Genomic DNA, 18600 nt, shown 5'->3' with positions numbered 1-18600 from the left:
TATTGAGTGTAAAATCATTGAGCGCGAAAGGTTTGAAAAAAAAAGAAGAGAAAAAACTGTTTAGCTATTTGATGGAATGCAAACAGCTCATTTGGGAAGATGTCTTGATTAACTGTCGATATTATTAAGCATTGCATATTTGATGGTTATGTATTTGTGAGGTTGAGAAGTGCAATATTTTAGAACATTGAACGATATTTGCTTCATCAGCTTTAACAGTTCTTTTACCAGATCTTCGATCTTGTTGTGCCCTTTATTCTTTGATTTTTTTATTTTTTATTTTTATTTTTTGGGTTAAGTTAGATATGTAGATGTTACTCTTTGAGCATTGCTTTGAGAATCTCTATTGTTCATTTGGGTGGGAGAATACATCTAAATGCACATTGGTTGAGACAAAGTAGGAATTTGAAGCTGGGAACTAATGTTGCATGACCGCTTTCACTTTTAGATATAAGAGAATCTAACGGATGTTAATATTCACTTTTGAATTGTCGGCACGATTGTCATCGGCGATGAACCGAGCCCAGTACCAGTGATGCTCCCACACCGAGGCCATGGACTCGAGGGGCACCCCTTTGGTCTCGGGGAGGAAGGCGGCGACGAAGGCGGTCATGACCACGACCCAGGCGGCGAAGTATGCAAAGGTGGCAAACTTGAACCGGCAGAGCATGGCGAGGAAGAGCTGCGTCTGGACGAAGGTGCAGCCGAGGTTGACGGCCACGCTGATCGCCTGCCCCGCCGACCGGACCTCCACGGGGAAGATCTCCCCCGGGATGATCCAGCTCAGCGGCCCCCATGACAACCCGAACCCGGCAGAGAAGGCGCACATCAGCACCAGCACGGCCGCTGCGTACCCTTTCGGCATTGCCGCCTCGCCATCGGCGCCGATTTTCGCCCCCATTATCCAAGCCACCGCCACCTTCTCTTGCATAAATAAAAGATGTATTAGCAAATACAAGTGTTCCTGTGGCTGTTGTGTAGCACTGCAGTACCTGGCAAATGATCATCTGGGCCCCACCGACTATAAACAGCTTCCTGCGGCCGAGCCGGTCGACCGTGAACGCGGACACGAGGATCGAGGCCAAGTTCACGCATCCCAAAATAACGGCCCCGACCAACGCCCCGTCACTCCCGAATCCCACCGTCCGGAACAGCACCGGCGCGAAGAACGCCACCACCGTCACCCCCGTCAGCTGCTGGAACAGCGGAATTGCCACCGCCATCGCCAGCTGCGGCCGGTACCGCCGCCCCAGCACCATCCTCGCGAACGCCCCCTCCTCGTTCCGGCGCGCGTCCTCGGCGGCGCGCGCGATGTCGTTGAGCTCGGCGTCGACGTCGGCGGAGGAACCGCGGAGGCGGCGGAGGGCGGCGCGGGCGGTGTCGATGGGCATGCCGCGGTGGAGGAGGCTGCTGGGGGTGTCGGGGATGAGGAGGGCGCCGAGGATGAAGACGCAGGCGGGGGCGGCTGCGAGGCCGAGGGAGAGGCGCCACCCCCAGCTGCGAAGGCGGGCCGCGCCGTAGTTGGTGAGGTTGGCGGCGACGACGCCGACGCCGATGAAGAATTGGAAGCCTGTCGTGAAGGCACCGCGCCACCGCGCCGGCGACACCTCCGCCAGATACACCGGAGCAGCCTGGTCATATCACATTTTTTATTTTTATATTAAAAAAGTCTTATTAAATAGCTGTTGTGTGAGCAATAGTATTCATAAATTTAAGTATACATTTTAGATCCCACCGTCTAATGAGTGGGACCCTTAATGTGACTAATAAAAACGCTTTATTTATTAGATGGATGGAATGTATGATGTATAAACTGATTGGGATTTACAAATAACATTTACTGCTACAGAGGTCTCATATTTCAAAATGCTTAGAAGTTAAGTTATTGAAGCAAAAATTCTGAGAGCTAAAATGCAATCTAGGTAGGGTTATGTATTAATATATATATATATATATTTTTACCTACGATTAGTTCTAACCAACTATTCAACGCATATAGAGGCTCAATTTTGTAGTTGGCCTAGCTACTTAAAAATACTAACCTGGTTGGTGAATCCGACACCGAACCCAAGGAGAATCCGACCGAGGATGAGCATCTCGACATTGGCGGCGGAGGCATTGACGGTGGCGCCAGTGAAGAACAGGGCCCCGCCGAGGAGCATGATCGTCTGGCGGCCGACGGCTTTTGTGAGGCGGCCTGCGGCCAGCGATGCAGCCAGCCCGGCGACGTACAGCGACGATGTGAATGCCGTTAGCGCCTGGCTGTCATACATGCAGTATTCGTCGTCCTGCTTGGCTTCTGCCATCTTCTTCAAAACGCTGGGAAAGAAGGATCTCAGAAATGATTCCATGGTCGTCACACCCCCTATAAAATCAGGTCTGTTGTTTATTGTATTGATTTTTCAAGTAATATGATATCAGATGCAGTTCTAATCGATCTTTTGCACAATAGAAATGTTCAAGAGAGATGGAGAGAGAGAGAGAGAAAGAGAGAATCACCTGAGATCCCGATGTCGTAGCCAAAAATAAGGCCGCCGGAGGCCGCCATGATGCAGGTGACGATAACAGAGGTCGTTAGAGATCCGCCGTAATCGGAGGCGGGGAATTCAGCAGCAAATCCGCCACCTGCCATATTTTTTGCACTGCTGCTCCATAGAGCGAGCTTGTGTTGCAGAGAGCACTAAGTATTCATTGAATTTCCTGGCTCCTCTGCTGCGCATGTGGGAAGTGCTTTCCACATTTGTGCGACCATTGAAGGTGGTTTGTTTATTCAGAAAGAGCTCACTTGGGTTTGTGTTTGGTGTGAAGAATATGATGTTACACAATTGAAGTGGCAAGAGTTAATGAAGTCTTTGAGGGAAAACGCATTCAAGTGAGAGTGACGGATTTTTTTTATTTTTATTTTTTCCTTTTTCAAGTAAGGCCATAGCCCATAGGTTAACTCAAAGAGCAACGCTACCCATACGCCTATATGTAGGATGTAAATATGACGCTTTACTTATCCAAAATCTCTTATTCTCTTATTGATCGCATCAACATTTTTCTTAATACTAAAAATTTATAAGAAATTTATAAAGCTTAGGATGAATAGATATAAAATTTACATCTATATATAGGATGCACTGGTCGCTATTTTCTTTTCTCGACTCAAAAATGTACTTTAAGTTAACAAATCAGTATTCATGTATAACATTTATGATTTCACACAAAGTCAAAAGTGGTATTTCCTTCAATGTACAAACCATTAAAAATAATTTTCAAAAATTATTATTTTAGCAGAGAAAAGAACGGTTGGTTCATTGGTTGTGATGGCAAGCTCGTGGTACTACCATTCTAGCAAGTCAGAGATGGATGTATTATAGGAATGTATATATGGGGGGCTGGTAGAAACGGTTCGGTTAGGTGTATGAATTAATTCCATACGGTCATCTTCCAGTCTCCTCTTGCTCAACTACTATAAGGTGCAAGACTAGCGAGTTTTCTCACCTACCCTTTACATCATTTAATGCTTGAAATGAGTATGTAATATCCTCTTCATCCGCCCACAACAAGTTAGTTTTGGTGTTATATGCACAATAAGGCCACAATAGGCCTACGTCCCTTCATGTACACCTTCGGTAGAAGACCGCTTCACGATGCTTATCGACAAGATTATATTTCTATAGATTTATGCAGCAGAATCAAGATTACGAACTGTAAGGAAATTAGAAGAAACTTTTACTGTAATCAAGATTAAAGTACCTTCTAATCAAATGCGTAAGGGTCGTCAGTGTAAGGGTTTAGAGAACCCTCGGAGAACAAGTCGCCGATATTCGCAGGATGCGGGTGGGGCCCTCCAACTACCTGTGGATGTTAAGTTACATTGTAAGGAAGACTGTAGATGTCAAAAAGTAAACACATCTATCATGAGGGAAATCATTAGACGCTCGCTACATAAGGGAAAAAAAGATACAAGACGCATTCCTAAGTGGAGTATAAGAGCTCCCAGGAGTCATTGGCATCTGAAAACGGGTTCAATGTAATATAAAAAGCAGCACTGAGATAATTTACGCATAATTAACATGATCTATGTTAAGCTTTAGTTTTTGTTTTCCATCAAGCGTTATGCAATTGAATCGCTTGGGAACTTTCTTACCATTGTTGCTTAGAATGCAAGCTCATCTCCTCAGAAAACCAAAAAGCGAAAAGTACTAACTGCCATATCTTTTTTTTTTCCTTTTGTTTCTTTCTTTTTTTTTTCTTTTTTTTTTTTTGCTGTCAATGAGAATCATAGTTATAGAAATTAAAAATTAAGTAGGACCATCCCACAGGTGCCTTAAAATTCAGAGAACGTGAGGAAGAATTTTTTTTTTTTGATTAAACAGGGATATACCCTATTTGAATGAGGAAGAATTTGAAAAAAAGAAAAGAAAATATAGGCATTCCCAGTCACGCATTTACTTTAAAAATCCCAGTAAATATCTGCTGAATTGTAGTTAGTGACTTGGTGCTCGTACCTTTCTGATTTTCGTAACATCCTCACTAGCATTAGGTGTCTTGGTATGTGTTGTCTTTTGAATGCCCGGTTCCTAAACATGCAAAGTAAAATTGATGGCTTTAACGCATCCGCTCAACTGTTGCAAACTATATATCCAGACAGCAGATATTTGTATACCTCAAACATTACAGTGCTTTTTGTCTTTCTGCGTTTTGTTATTGTTCTTCCATTGGCTGTCTCGATTTCGTATTCATGGCGTGTAACCTGTTACAGTGAAATATCCAAGAAAGAAATAATTGAAAATGGTTTAACTGACATGATCGGAGATATGTAAGCACCATTGGAAAGTTGGTTAACATCAAAGGCATATTTAAATGACAATTCAAATAAAACAACTCATTTATAACAGCAAAAGAATTTCTTGAATAGGTATGAACTAAATGATGGACAGAAATGGGTTCACTGGAGAGCAATGAATGGTGTAAAAGGATCAATCTGTCATAAGGAATCACCTTCTTGCTGTGCTTTGGAATATTTCTTGCACTCCCCTTCTCTACTTTCTTCAGTATGTTTGCTATAGGTGTCCGCATGATTCCTGACAAATTTACATCCTAGAGTGCACCCAATATAGAAATTAAAGTACGATCATTTTCAATCTCATAAATATAACAGCCTTGAACTTGTTGTAAAAGATATCAAACAAATTCTGTCTAAGAAGAGATTAGTGGTCGTACAACCTTCCTACTCTCAGGGCTGATTACTGCAAGCTGGCGTTCTTTCCTACCGTATGAATCTCTCATCTTTATCGAGGAAACAGAGTATTCCTACAGAATGACAAAGTTACAAATAAGATACCATATAATAATAATAATATCACTTAAAACAGATTAGAAATACAAAGTCTGTGCAAGTACAGTAAAAAGCAGAAGTGGAAATACTGAATAAAATTATTAAAGTGCACCATGCTGTAAGAAAGTGCTATAAGGTGATGCTCAATGCAACTATTTCGGGCCTATTTGGATACTGGAGCAAGTTATCCAGTTATAATTTGTGCAGTATGGTGATTATTTGTGATAGCTACCATAGTTTGATTGTTGTCCATTGCAAGGCCTTCATCATTGTGAAATTCAAGGATAAGGCTTACCGCCGACATGGTAATTTATCCTATTCCGATTAAAATGAACTAGAGGCCAAATATACGTTATGAAAAATGTAAAAATATATTCACTATCAACTAATTGCTTTATGCTCCTTGAATAAACAAAATAGATGTGCTGAACAAGATGTCCATGCCTCCAAAAGGGAGTTTAATCAGGAGATAAAAGAGCAAAGTACTTAACAAAAAAGAAGCAAACCATACAAAGAGTTTCGAGAGGAAAAAAGAAAACCAAACAGAAGAGAATGTAGAGAAGCAGGTATGTGTAACTAATATCATAGCATAGCCACTAGAATAGAGCACCTTCTTATTCTTAGAGTTCACTTCTTGGTCAACTTGTTGATTCTCACCCATTACTTTCCACTGCAATTGAAGTAATGCTCGTTGCTTTTCCTCCTGAATCAGATTGCATTAAAATTTGGATTTAAAGAAGCAATGAATTTCATTGAACAAAGCCTTACAGAAAGCAAAGTACCTTTGACTTTTGAAGCTCCAACTCTTCCTGTAGTTTTCTACAGTCATCTTCACATTCTAGCTTCAAGGATTTTATTTGGATTTCATGCTCTTTTCTAAGTGATGATATTCTCTACGTTGACGAGGATTTATGACAGTTAAAAGCTGGTTAAGATTCTTGAATAATGGAAAGCTAAAGAGTAAATCATCAAGTACCTCCCTCAATTCATTTTCAGTCTGAAGCTGTAGCCGCTGCAGCTCTTCCGTGTGATGGGACCGAAGTCTTGATTCCTTCTCATCATGATCCTGCTGAATTCTACTAATCTGCAGAATTCACAAAAGAAAAGCCTGATACTCTTCTTCAAAGATGGCAGTATCATCTGTATTGTGTAGTTTAGCATTTATATGTATATACACACGAAAAATCTAAGAAATACTATTTTCCAGCACTGAAGACTGGCTATCTCTTGTGAAACTCGAGCATTAGCAAGCAGACAGCATTGTATGTGCAAGGATGTAACATGTTACGTGTAACATGTTTTGTGGTGAGAATGAAAATTATGAGAGTCATATGTCGCAGCAGGAAATATCAGAACAGTTGATTCTTATATCACATTTTGTTTAGCTGTGAAGTAGGGTTTTGCTTCTGTTCAAAATATGGAGAACATTCTTCATAATAATTAGGAAGCAGATGTGCATTGTATCTCCAAGGAACAGCATGGTGCATACAACATTTTCCAGAGGTCAGGAAGAACTTCATTATCAAACACGTTGCAAACAGGAAATATCACAGAATAAGTGAACTCTTATACAATAGTTCCATTAGATTTGGAATAGGAATTTTTTCTGTGGGAAAGACGGATAATTCTCCATAGTACCAATTAGCATTCTTGATTTGTTAATCCACTCAAGGAAGCCGCAAGAATTCCAAATAATTACCATTGCACCATGTTCCTCCTTAACATGCATCAAGTACCGCTGTGCCTCCTCTTTATTTTCAGATATTTTTTCTTCACATTTTCTTTCCATTTCTTTGATGAGTTTCTCTGCCTGAAATTTTAGCAATTTGATACAGTAAAGAAAGATGTCAGCATCTTCAAAGTTTGCATCGTCTAGGACCAATACTAAAAAGAGAAGATACCTTTTCCTTTTCGGCACTAACAATATCCACCTTCTCAACCTCATATTTCTTCCGAATATCATTGATTGCCTGCCAAACTCACTCATTCATATTGTTATTATCCTACAGTGCAAAATAGCCAAAGCCCACCAACAAAAAATCAATACCTGATCATTCCTCTGAGACAACTCCTTCAAATGCTTGGATAGCTCCAACTGTTTACCCTCGAGCATCATATCATACTGTTTTTTTGCCTCAGCAAGTTTGCATTCAGCTGCCATCAGTGAAGCCTGAATCTGAACACAGATAACTGTTATAGATACTCTCTAAATTGTTATCGCATCAATCAAAAGTATCACAATCAATAACCTGTGACTTTTGCTCCTCTAAATGCTTTTCTCTCTCTACAGAACTTAAAATAAGCTGCTCCTTCTCATCCATATCTATATGAAGTTGGTTGACATGATTTTCTAGTGCATCAACCTGCTGGTCACGCTTAGTTATCTCACTATGAAGGGATTCTATCTCCTGAGCTTTTTCTTGTAACACCAACTTCTCTTTGTTTAGAAGATCATGGTTCTCTGATTCTAACTTCGAAATTTTCTGTAACAACTCTTGCTGAAAGCATCAAAGAACAAGATTAGAGATTATAAAGATATAGTAGAAACCGTAGTCAAGAAAGGAGTAAGTTTGACGAACCATTTGACTATCAGTTAGCTTAGAATCTTCTGATAACTTTACAACTTTCTTTTGCAACTCTGAAGCCAACTCCTCTGCTTCATCTTTCTTTGAGACAATTTCCGCAGCTTCAGACTCCAATCTTCGAACCTTATCTTCAGCTAAGCGGCATTCTTCTGCATGTTGTACCATAACAAATTCTTGAGCTTTCTGTAGCTCTGTTACTTTGGTGTGAAGCTCCTCGATTTCTATTTTGAGGGCATCATTTTCCGATATGGAATGTATGTATACTTTCTGGAGATTTTCAAATTTGCCCTGAGCAGACTTTAGTGCCAGGTTCTTCTCTTCTTGGATCAACTCATTGTAGGTTTGAAAGGAAGAGATCAGCTTAGAAACATGACCTGAAACAATCAAATTCTCTTTATCTAGTTCAACTATTTTTGCCATTAGGCTGAGAAGCACATTTTCAAGCTCCTTATATGCCTTGCATGATATGTCAATTTTCTCTACAAATTCTTGATTGCTTCTCTGCAGACCATATTTTTCACTTTCCAAGTTTTCCAGAGTAGCTCTTAGCAATAGGCATGTATCTTCTTTTAGCTTCAACTCATGTTCCATTTGCCGCAATTGGGAGTCAAGAGTCCGAAGGTGCACCTTATTTTCTTCGACGGTCCCTTCTAGATGCTTGATTGTAGAATCTGTGTGTAATATGTAAAAAAATATTATTCATGCTTATAAGACAAAAAATTCAGTTGATAAAAGTAGGAAGTTTATCTAGCAGCCAAGGGATGAATGGTCACACTCCAAAAGTTTTAACCGCAAGTTTGTCAGCAAGATTGTAGAGGCTAAGTGTGATTTTCCTGACCTCCTATATATCCCATTTTGACAATTCCGTATGACCAAAATTACCAAGACTGATGAGCATCTGGACAATTATTATCACTGTACACTGGTAGCTTGAAACAAAAGGTTTGACACCTACCTTTCTCCTTGACGACAATATCAGTCGCATGAAGCTGATCTTTCAAACCCTTCTCCATTTCCTCTTTCTCGTGTTTAAGTTCCAACATCTCCTGTTTCCCTACGAAGAAAAAAAGATTACCACAAAACAAGTCTCAGAGATAATACGCTACCACTGGTTGTCGAGATATATGATCACCAAATGTATACTTGCAGTAATCACATCCAAGGCCAAGCCACACAGAATATGACTGTAACAACATGCTCTAAGAATGTAGAGGTACACCGAACAGTACTACACAATGGATTTGTCGAAAATGAACTGCACACATTCTTCTCACAGTCTCACACGTAACGAGATGACTATGCACGGGGCTTACCAACACTGATCTTTTTGTCTGCACACTCCAATTTTGTAGATAAATCCTTCAACAGGGAATTAAGATCATCAAAAGCTTTTGAATTGTTGTCGAGCCTTTCCTCTAAGAATTTCTTGTCCTCTTCAGCTGCTAACATGATTTTCCATAAAATTGCATGTATAATATCAGAATGCAGTAAATAAAGTTAATTGCGCAGCATTACCTATGCGAGTCTGGCAAGCTAACTGTTGTAAAGTTTCTGTTAGTTGATCACACATCGTCTTTGTTGAGGAGAATTTTGAATCCAATCCCTGCCAAAGCTTTGAATCTTCTGTTTGCTTCACTTTAAGCTTGGCATTCTCGTTGACTGCTTGCTGTAATTTGGCCTCTAGTATGTGAATCTGTTCTGTTGCTCTCCCCAGCTTTGTGTGCTACAAATATTTTTATGGAAGTGGAACATCATATCTTAGTTATAAGTAATTCAACAAAGAGCCATATGAAAGATTACCATTCACATTAATTACTTTTGGTAAACAAATATGGTATAATCATCGGATATTTTGTTGTTGAGAGCTAATGAGAAAATCTAAAAACTAAAATAAGCCTAAACTAAAATTACAAGATGACATCACATGATGAAGACATCCATGAAAATAGTGGAAATTTTAGTTTTGAAGTACAGACAAAATGTCTCTTTAGAGGACGACAGAGCTGTCTTTGTTGATAGCATCATCTAAATCTCCTCTTTCAATACATTTCACAAGGTGCACAGCAATTTTAAGTAAGATGAACACTATACAGCAAATAACTTACTTAAAGCAGACACTTGCTCCAACTTAAAATTGACCCAAAAGGTCCTTGCACAATAGGACATAAGAAGGTAGAAGAATCTGTTAAAAATAATATGCAAGACGGAAGTTACGAAGTATGCTTAGGAATCTATAGGTCTTTAAAATGAATAAGAAGCTGAGCTGCTCAGATTCAGCAACAAACTAGAGCAAAAGCCTGAATGATAAAAGAAAATTGTCAGAAGTTAAACTTATCCAGCACACGTATACATCACTACATCAATAACATCATATAATTACTCAAATTAAATAAAAAAATCAACAGACATACCAAAGAAAATATGAAATATTGAAATTGATATGTTATATATCTGACGTCTGTGAGAGAGAACCTTGTGTCAATCTTTTCCAATCCTCATAGAACTTATGGAGCTTAGAAGCTTCGTTATGGGTTGAGATAAGGTCATAACAGGGGGAGCCAATAAAATATCCAAAAGATCTAATACTAAATTAGGGAGTTTTTAAGGTTATAAAGCATAAAGGAAAGCAGCAGCAAAAGGAAAATGATGAGAAATGAAGAAAAAAGCTCTCATCACATTTTCTACATGTAATATCTGTAACTACCACTATATGGAGACAGAATCAAAAGAATTACAATGCAATCAAGCTAACAGATGTATCAGAAGAGATAGATTAATAATGTCCGAAAGTAGTGAAACCTGCTGAGATGAAAATAAAAGCACAAAAACAAAGACTGCAAGTCCAATTTTAGAGTCCATATGATGTTTAGTAATCCAAAGCTAAGGAGCTTCAACAAAATGAGCCCAAGTAGAAGGGAAAATTCAGCAACGGCAAGTATTTTACCGCCATTTCAAGATCAGTTTTCACTGAAGCTTGCTCTTTAACCAGCTTCTCTGAAAACAAGCAAAACAAGAGGGAGAATCATCATACAAACAAATCATCCACATCAAGCTACAGTGCAAAGGAGATTACTTCAGGAAGAAACACAACCTGCAGTGAGCTTTAGATTCGCGAAGCTCCCATAGGACATTGAATCCGACGAAGGTTTCAGATTTGAGATTTGAGCTGTTTTCCCAGCTCCAGCGAGAGATCCGCCACTGGATCTGAAGTGATCCAAGTTCTTCATACCGGAAAATCCTAATTTCTGCATCATGGACGCTCTACGAAGGAATTCGCCTCAGAAACATCAAAGTGCGTCGCCTATCTCCTGCTATGGAAACGGTGATAGCAAACCCTAGCCATGGCCTCGCTGAGACGGAGAGAAGAGGTCGAAGAAGCCCTAAGGATGAGAATCGCTTACAACGTGGTAGCACGATCCGATCGCTTCTTCTCCGAAACCCTAGCTTCTCCTCCCGCTAGGGTTCCGGAGAGTGGAGGAGGGAGCACGTGGAGATCGGAAGAGGCGGAGCAATCGCGCCCTCGGAGAAGGGAGAGAGTGGAGTGTGAAAGGCAGTTTGAATTAGCTCTCGCGCGATCTCTGGGGCCTTTTATATGGCCTGGTTCGGGTGTGGGGCCCGCCACGGTGCTTTCAAATGAAACAGGGTTATGGTTGGTGTGGAGTCGCATGCGGACTAGAGGTATACACCGGGTCTAGCAACGTCCTGTACGGCAAGAAATATCCAGTGAACCATGTGTACCACCTCATCGACTCCGTTGGAGGAAACGGAAGCCCACCATTGGCAACGGGATCCTTTGCTTTTGCGGCCGTACGAGTAGTTGCTTTCCCGTTCCGTACCACCGCGGTTGAATAAGAACTACAACGGGGTTCGCCCTAATTCTCTCTCGCTCTCCCTCTCCCTCTCTCTCTCCCCCCCCCGCCATTAATGGGCTCCGCTACTCCTGAAGCAAAGCCAGAGGAGGCGGCGCCGACGAAGCCCAGGGCGAAGAAGGTGTGGCCCTACCTCGTGCTACTCACGCTTCAGTACGGCACACAGCCGCTGATCTCCAAGCGCTTCGTGAGGTAAAACCCTAATAGTCGTCTTCGACTTCTCAATCTCTCTGATTTTACTTAATTTTTTTCCTTTTTGAATTGTTGTGATTTGTTGCAATCGCTACGATGTTCGGATTCGGGTTTTGAATCTCGGGAGATGGTTTAAGGAGTGTAAAATCGGAAGCCGATCTAGTTGTGGTCGATGTTGAGGGGCGTAGTTTGATGAATCTGTAGCGGAAATTTTTCTGAATATTTTGTTTTTTTTCCCTAATATTGTTTCCTCTTATTTTGCTTCGATTCAAGAGAAATGATGAGTTTTTCTGGTCATAATTAGGTGTTAATGCATGATTTTGAAAATCTTAGTTGCGATTTTATTGGGAGGAAGTGAGGAGAAAGTAATGAACTTGGGGTTTTTAGTGGTATAGATAGGTTTCTGAAACTCGGGAATGTAATAATTTTGTTGGGAGAAAATGATTGTGAGAAGGAAGAGACTGGATATCAGGACTTGCTATAACAACAGGAACTTGAAATTCCATTTCTTAGGGGTCATGGAATTAATTCGGACTACTGGAAACTGAATATTTTAGAACCTGGGATGTTAGTTGTTAACTTTTAGGAAATTCATTTTCTTTTTTGGCTCATTTTGAGCCATAAACACATGTTGTTCTCTTAATTTTAGAAAATGAGCATTTAGTAAGGAATGCACAATGTTTGACTTAAAAGGAAGAAGAGAACATGCTTGTTGTTGATAAGTGTTTAGATTTTCTACACAGATTTGAGGACTACACATTCATAAGGCATAAAGTAAGATGCTAGTAGATTTTGTTGTAACACTTCGGCATTAACTGCGTTAAATGCTCGGCTTTGTACATATTGACACAAAATCTATCATTGTTAACCCATCTTGTGATCTCTCGTAGTTTAGCACTTTAGTGCAGGTGGCCCTTTCCATCTAATACTTAACTAACTACTCTTGTCAAGTTTTCTTGCCTTCAAAGGCAAGTTTTTTAATTAAAAATATGATGCCTTTTAATAGGTGCATTCAGTTGTTGGTTAATCTATGCTCTCCACCTTATGTAAGAGGGGAACTTTATGGGCACAAATGCATGTCTCTTACGGGTTATGCCTATACTTTGCTTGATACTTCACAACCATAAATGCTAAATATGGACTTGAGATATCTGTAATGATATGCAAAATAATCCTTCGTTGTTTTGTCTTGGATACATTTGGTTTCTTTGAAGGAAACTCATATGTCTGAAAGCTACCTATTATTCTAATAGGCCCTGAACTATGGAGTTATATTTATAAAGTAACATTAAGCATTCAAATTATACTTTTCTGCAGACTTTTTCTTGCAAACATCAAGTTATATAAACTGAAGTATTCAAGTGAGATAATAATGCCTTACAAAGCACCTGCATCCTCTCTTTCCCTTTTTTTAAAATCTTTTTCTGCCTTCTAAGTTCTGGGCATGATGTAAACATTAATATAGTAACAGCAGAAATTGCATGATGTAAACATTAATATAGTAACAGCAGAAACTACTGAGATAATATGTTGGAAGGCATCTCAGTGCACGAAATTATGGTCATTATGTGTTCTGAGATGGGTTGAATGTTTGTAGCCATCTTACATACAGATAGGCTGTCATGGGCAATAAATTACTTGCTGGAGGATCTCATATTTAATATTATGATGCTAAGTTTCCAATTTATGTGTTTGTTGGCTTTAATATCTGATGGATTAATCTTGTGATTGCCCATTACTGATAACCATAACCACCTTCTGTTACTTGTTTCAGGCGAGAAGTCATTGTGACCTCGTTAGTTCTATCATGTGAAATAGCAAAGGTGATCAATCAATAGCCATCTTGTTGTTTTCTATTATATTCTAATAACTTGTGCCTGCTCTCTTTCCTTTGAATGACCCAAATTATTTTCTTAGGTTATATGTGCCCTGATTCTTTTAGCAAAAGAGGGTACTTTGAAGAAACAATTTGACCGGTGGACTATTGTTGGATCATTGACTGCGTCAGGACTTCCTGCAGCCATCTATGCTTTACAGAATAGTTTGCTGCAGATATCTTACAAAAATCTGGATTCGCTCACCTTCTCCATCCTTAACCAGACAAAAATATTTTTCACAGCTTTATTTACCTTTATTATTCTAGGGTATGTTCTTGTTCCTATTATTAGTATGTGTTTTCTTAATCAATTTAGATATGCAAAATACTGTACGACTTCTTAGTTTCTTAGTGCTCTATTCAAGTGGTTTAGGGAGCTTCAGCTAGCTGATTGGAAAGCAAGTGCACTCAATTTTGTTTCATAAAATAGGAATCCTTTTCAGCTTGTTGTGGTCGAAGATGCCTTTGTGGTGTCTTTATCATGTTGTACTAACCAATGGAGCTACTAATCATCTATCACTATTGGGAATGTAAACTGTACTTTAAGTCTATTAGATGCAGATGCTAACTAAAAATCTAACTTCCTTAAATTATTCATAGTTCCAATAATTTGTCTTTGAACATTTCGCAGGCAGAAGCAATCAGCCAAACAAGTTCTAGCCCTTGCCTTGTTAATTATAGCCGCCATCCTTTTAAGTATTGGGGAGAGCACCAGTGGAGGCTCTAGTGGTGGTAGCTCTGATCATGTTTTATTTTACGGAATCATTCCTGTTATGGTTGCTTCTGTCCTCTCGGGCTTGGCTTCTTCTTTGTGCCAGTGGGCTTCTCAGGTTAGGATTCTTAGCTTCTAATTTATCAGGAAATTATACTTGATATCGTCAATATTCTTTCAGTTATAATATCCATATTTTGCAGGTTAAAAAACATACCTCGTACTTAATGACTGTAGAAATGTCACTGTTTGGAAGTATGTGCTTGTTAGCGAGTACCTATCAATCACCAGACGGGGAGGCCATTAGGAAATATGGGTTCTTTCATGGCTGGACTGTGTGGACTCTGGTAATTAACCAAATTAATTGAGCCTTCTGTTCTTTTTGTTTCTTTTTTTCATCTTAGGGTGAGATGTTGAACAAGAGATACACTCTTTTCTCTCATTATATTGTAACCTTTTATGTTCATGTATTTTCTCCAGACGAAACCTCTGCCTGTCTTTAGAGAACTAGCCTGCTGCCTTTAAGTGTGAATGAATTCACTATGTTTATCTATGCTATAAATTAAACATAAAGGTTTTCATACATGTAGGGAGATTCCTCCCCTTGCTTATATAGAGTTTTTAAACTTTTCGAAAGTAAATATCAAATATCAAGATGACACTTGATTTCTCGACATTTAATATAGTAAACGGTGTATTTTTAATATAATAAGCAGTGTATTTTTAATATAATAAGCGGTGTGTTTTGCTTACTGTTATGAAAAAGTAGCTTCTTTAAAAGGCATTGCCTATGAGAGAGATCAAAATATAATAACAAAAGTAACTAGAATGATGAATAGGTAAGCCAACCTTACCTTCTAAGCTAGTTTTGGCCAATTTGAACTAATGCTTCAGCTTAGTTCTCTTTACAGATCTTCTAAGTTTCAAATTATTTTGGACCTGATTTTGCTAAACTCTAACTTTTAGTAGTCATTGACATCTGATGTCCATGATGCTGAGATGCCATAAAATCCTTTACTAATAGAATTATATGCCAAAATATGTTGCCGATTTTGTAGTCTTGAGTAAACTACTCTCTGGCTTACATCTTTCCTTTCTCATAATTTTTCATTGCCATTTTCAGATACCTGTCGTATCAAATGCTGTTGGCGGGATTCTCGTTGGCCTCGTCACAGCTTATGCGGGAGGGGTCAGAAAGGTCGGGAGGGCTTATTTGTGAATATCTCAACAGTTTTTCAGCTTCTTCTCCTCTAGCATTTGATATTGGTTTCCTTTCTGCTCTGGTGCTGCAGGGTTTTGTCATAGTTTCGGCCCTACTTGTGACCGCATTACTGCAGTTTATTTTCGATGGGAAACCTCCATCGCTCTACTGCTTAGCGGCGCTACCTCTTGTTATCATCAGCATTTTCATTTACCAGAAATATCCATACATCGATAGGAAGAAGAAAGACTGATGAGCCCTTTTCATGCAAGAGAAATTTTCCGACTCGGCATGATTCGGACTCTACCAACTGTATCTCCTACAAGGACTAGTAATACATCAAAGCTCATGTAGGTGGTATAATAATTTAGTGTAGCTAACTTAGGATTACTGGGAGCAACCGGGATTATATCTTGTAAGCATTGTTGACAATCTTGAAGCGGGAAATATATATCCTGTGCAACTCTTTCTGGGTAATCTGAATAAAGTTCACTGTGATCTCGGATTACATGGAGGATGAATCAAATACAGTAACTGGAAAATGTTCTTCTAGGATTTTTTGTAATTTTGGCACGGTAACGTGAACTAAACGGTTATGGAATAATTTGCAGTGGCATGGCATTTGGAATGGAGAGAGTGAACAAAGATTGACAAAAAAAGATAGGGAAAATTTCAAATACCATTCATGTAGTTTCATTACTTTAGTATCCTGTGATTTAAAATGTATTAATTTAGTGTCTTATGATTTCATTTTTATTTTCACTAAGTTTTTCATTAAATTAGTGACAAAGTTAAAAGTAAATGATATTAAAATAAATATTCGAAAAACGTAGGTGGAGTAATTGAAGTTTTTTATATATAATTTAACGAAATATTAACGAAGAAACTGACAAAAAAAAAAAATTATAGAACACTAATTTGATACACTTTAAACTACAAGGTATTAAAGTGAGAAAGTGCGAAACCATAGGGGTGGTATCGGAAGTTTACCCAAAAGGATATTTATGTGGCATTTTTTTATTAGTGCATTAATGACGTAGCGTGCATTTTATATGTGGCCAATTTGCATAAAAAATCCACTTATTTTGGGCTTTTGCAAAATCGGGCCATCTTTTTGGCTTTTGCAGATTCGGTCCGTTTTTTCAGCAAACTGACCAAAATACCCTTATACCTTTTTCTCTTTCCTCTTTCTCTCTCCTCTTTTTTTCTCTCGTTCTTTTTTCTTTTTCTTCCCAGAGAGCGGCGAAGACGGANAATGTGTTTTGCTTAATTGTATTTTGAATTGTAAAAATGTTGGTATTTTTAAAACATTAAATTGGTCAAATAATATACTAAACTTTGATTGGTGGATTTAGCAACAACCACTAGTCGGGGCCCACTTCCCATCCTAGTGGTCCACTTTGTATCAACAAGACTCTATCGACCTCAACACACCAGGAGCGGACCAATTTTTCGGACCACGACATCCCCAATTCCCCACCCCGTCCCGCAATGATCGGCTCCAGCGGTCAAAACCTTAACCCTAACCCTAATCCTTATACCGCCTCCGCCGCGCCCTCCTCCTCCTCTTCCTCTGCCCCCAGTGGCGGCTGCGGCGGAGGTGGAGGCGGAGGCGACGCTTCTCTCCCTCCCATGGCGAGCTCCGACCCCCGGCTCCCCCTCCTCAACCTCGCGGCCCTCGGCCAGAGGATGGAGTCGCTCCGCCGCTTCCTCGCCGACCCCGGCGACCACCGCTCGCCCATCGCCGCCGCCGAGCTCCACCGCGTCTCTTCCGAGATCGCCTCCGCCGTGCACCAGATCATCCTCAACGGCGCCGCCCTCCTCGCCTCCTCCCATCCCCTCGACCTAGTCCCCCTCCCCCCTCCCGATCCGCGCACCAACGCCGCTCCGATCGCATCGGACGGTCCAGATCCGCCTCCGCCGCCGCCTCCTCCTCCTCCTCCCTCCTTTCCAACGGCGGAGCCGCGCCAAGAAGGCGGCGGCGGCGGCGGCGGCGGCGGCGACGGGGACTCGGAGGAGTCGGAGGGCGGCGGAGGGCGGCGGAGGGAGAAGGGGGAGATCGTGCGGCACCCGCTTCTCGTGCCCCTTCCCGGGGTGCAACCGCAACCGCGCCCACCGCCGCTTCCGTCCCCTCAAGTCTGCGGTGTGCGTCAAGAACCACTTCAAGCGGAGCCACTGCCCGAAGATGTACGCGTGCCACCGCTGCAACAAGAAGAGCTTCTCGGTGCTCGCCGATCTCAAGAGCCACCTCAAGCACTGCGGCGAGACCCCGTGGCTGTGCTCCTGCGGCACGAGCTTCTCGCGGAAGGATAAGCTCTTCGGGCACCTGGCCCTGTTCGAAGGCCACTTCCCTGCGGTCGGGGAGGAGTCGTCCACGGGGAAGCGAAAGGAAGCTGAGATCAATAGAACAACGGAGGGGCCGAATAGTGGGGAGGGTTTCGATCCCGATTTCTTCGAGGGGTTGATGGACGAATTCGAAGGGATTAGCGAGGGGCCAATGAATTGGCCGGCCCGCTAGAAGCCACCACAGTTGAGAGATTTTCCGGTAACCTATCTTTTCAGCTGCTGATCTGCGAATTCTGATGTTTGTTCTAGTACTGCTGCTTCACATCACATGCTATATATAGTTTGCTTTTGTGGAGATGAAATGCTAATCTTCTTCTATATGTAACAATGTGTAATAGAAGTAAACTATTGTTGTTCCATAAAAAGTTATATAATGCCATCAAACCCTTTTGTAATAATGTATGATAAGAATGCTTAACCTGTTCGAACCAAGCTTCATTGTAAGTTACTCTATGCTAAAAGATTTAAATAGCACTTACTTTACCGAAAACAA

At 40.7% G+C, this 18600-nt stretch overlaps 4 protein-coding genes across 8 annotated transcripts; 2 read left to right on the top strand and 2 right to left on the bottom strand.

Annotated features, from left to right (window-relative positions):
- Positions 403 to 3680, bottom strand: LOC109725394 (sugar transport protein 5-like). 3 transcript variants are annotated; one of them, XM_020254555.1, is made up of 4 exons: positions 2500 to 3677; positions 2043 to 2365; positions 993 to 1631; positions 403 to 919 (listed from the first exon to the last, which is right to left on the bottom strand). In XM_020254555.1, exons 1-4 carry the CDS (start codon positions 2630 to 2632, stop codon positions 461 to 463), a joined length of 1554 nt encoding a protein of 517 aa, XP_020110144.1. In that variant the 5' UTR covers positions 2633 to 3677; the 3' UTR covers positions 403 to 460. The 3 variants fall into 3 exon arrangements, with proteins under 3 accessions (XP_020110144.1, XP_020110143.1, XP_020110145.1); XM_020254554.1 differs by having other exon boundaries at positions 403 to 1631; positions 2500 to 3680; XM_020254556.1 differs by having other exon boundaries at positions 403 to 1631; positions 2043 to 2319; positions 2500 to 2616.
- LOC109725392 (synaptonemal complex protein ZEP1-like) lies at positions 2902 to 11481 on the bottom strand. Of its 3 annotated transcripts, XM_020254552.1 has the most exons (19): positions 11003 to 11481; positions 10856 to 10905; positions 9427 to 9634; positions 9225 to 9353; positions 8867 to 8965; positions 7906 to 8582; positions 7576 to 7824; positions 7374 to 7502; positions 7228 to 7296; positions 7026 to 7136; positions 6303 to 6410; positions 6109 to 6219; positions 5937 to 6029; positions 5215 to 5301; positions 4990 to 5088; positions 4655 to 4741; positions 4497 to 4568; positions 3742 to 3843; positions 2902 to 3659 (listed from the first exon to the last, which is right to left on the bottom strand). In XM_020254552.1, the coding sequence occupies exons 1-18, from the start codon at positions 11163 to 11165 to the stop codon at positions 3745 to 3747; spliced, it is 2640 nt and encodes an 879-aa protein (XP_020110141.1). In that variant the 5' UTR covers positions 11166 to 11481; the 3' UTR covers positions 2902 to 3659; positions 3742 to 3744. The 3 variants fall into 3 exon arrangements, with proteins under 3 accessions (XP_020110141.1, XP_020110140.1, XP_020110142.1); XM_020254551.1 differs by having other exon boundaries at positions 2902 to 3843; XM_020254553.1 differs by having other exon boundaries at positions 2902 to 3843; positions 9225 to 9350.
- LOC109725979 (CMP-sialic acid transporter 5) lies at positions 11772 to 16362 on the top strand. Its single transcript, XM_020255393.1, has 7 exons — positions 11772 to 11972; positions 13747 to 13795; positions 13890 to 14116; positions 14480 to 14678; positions 14764 to 14907; positions 15684 to 15758; positions 15853 to 16362. The coding sequence occupies exons 1-7, from the start codon at positions 11836 to 11838 to the stop codon at positions 16012 to 16014; spliced, it is 993 nt and encodes a 330-aa protein (XP_020110982.1). The 5' UTR covers positions 11772 to 11835; the 3' UTR covers positions 16015 to 16362.
- On the top strand, positions 17179 to 18600 carry LOC109725597 (zinc finger protein ZIC 5-like). Its single transcript, XM_020254837.1, has 2 exons — positions 17179 to 17790; positions 17834 to 18600. The coding sequence occupies exons 1-2, from the start codon at positions 17253 to 17255 to the stop codon at positions 18277 to 18279; spliced, it is 984 nt and encodes a 327-aa protein (XP_020110426.1). The 5' UTR covers positions 17179 to 17252; the 3' UTR covers positions 18280 to 18600.

Source organism: Ananas comosus, linkage group 20 (genome assembly GCF_001540865.1).
Source record: "Ananas comosus cultivar F153 linkage group 20, ASM154086v1, whole genome shotgun sequence".
In the NCBI taxonomy this organism is placed as follows: Eukaryota; Viridiplantae; Streptophyta; class Magnoliopsida; order Poales; family Bromeliaceae; genus Ananas; species Ananas comosus.
This window is presented reverse-complemented; position numbering and strand designations above follow the sequence as displayed.

Excerpts from the sequence above, each read along its gene's own strand:
- LOC109725394 (XM_020254554.1), bottom strand. The coding sequence starts at position 2,632 with ATGGCAGGTGGCGGATTTGCTGCTGAATTCCCCGCCTCCGATTACGGC. Across the intron at positions 2,366-2,499 it reads CTACGACATCGGGATCTCAG|GGGGTGTGACGACCATGGAA; the intron begins GTGATTCTCTCT and ends CTGATTTTATAG. Across the intron at positions 1,632-2,042 it reads GTGTCGGATTCACCAACCAG|GCTGCTCCGGTGTATCTGGC; the intron begins GTTAGTATTTTT and ends TGATATGACCAG.
- LOC109725597 (XM_020254837.1), top strand. The coding sequence starts at position 17,253 with ATGATCGGCTCCAGCGGTCAAAACCTTAACCCTAACCCTAATCCTTAT. Across the intron at positions 17,791-17,833 it reads CTCGGAGGAGTCGGAGGGCG|GCTTCTCGTGCCCCTTCCCG; the intron begins GCGGAGGGCGGC and ends CGTGCGGCACCC.
- LOC109725392 (XM_020254551.1), bottom strand. The coding sequence starts at position 11,165 with ATGATGCAGAAATTAGGATTTTCCGGTATGAAGAACTTGGATCACTTC. Across the intron at positions 9,635-10,855 it reads AAACTGATCTTGAAATGGCG|CACACAAAGCTGGGGAGAGC; the intron begins GTAAAATACTTG and ends AAATATTTGTAG. Across the intron at positions 8,966-9,224 it reads AGACAAAAAGATCAGTGTTG|GGAAACAGGAGATGTTGGAA; the intron begins GTAAGCCCCGTG and ends TTTTCTTCGTAG.
- LOC109725979 (XM_020255393.1), top strand. The coding sequence starts at position 11,836 with ATGGGCTCCGCTACTCCTGAAGCAAAGCCAGAGGAGGCGGCGCCGACG. Across the intron at positions 13,796-13,889 it reads TATCATGTGAAATAGCAAAG|GTTATATGTGCCCTGATTCT; the intron begins GTGATCAATCAA and ends TTATTTTCTTAG. Across the intron at positions 14,908-15,683 it reads GCTGGACTGTGTGGACTCTG|ATACCTGTCGTATCAAATGC; the intron begins GTAATTAACCAA and ends TGCCATTTTCAG.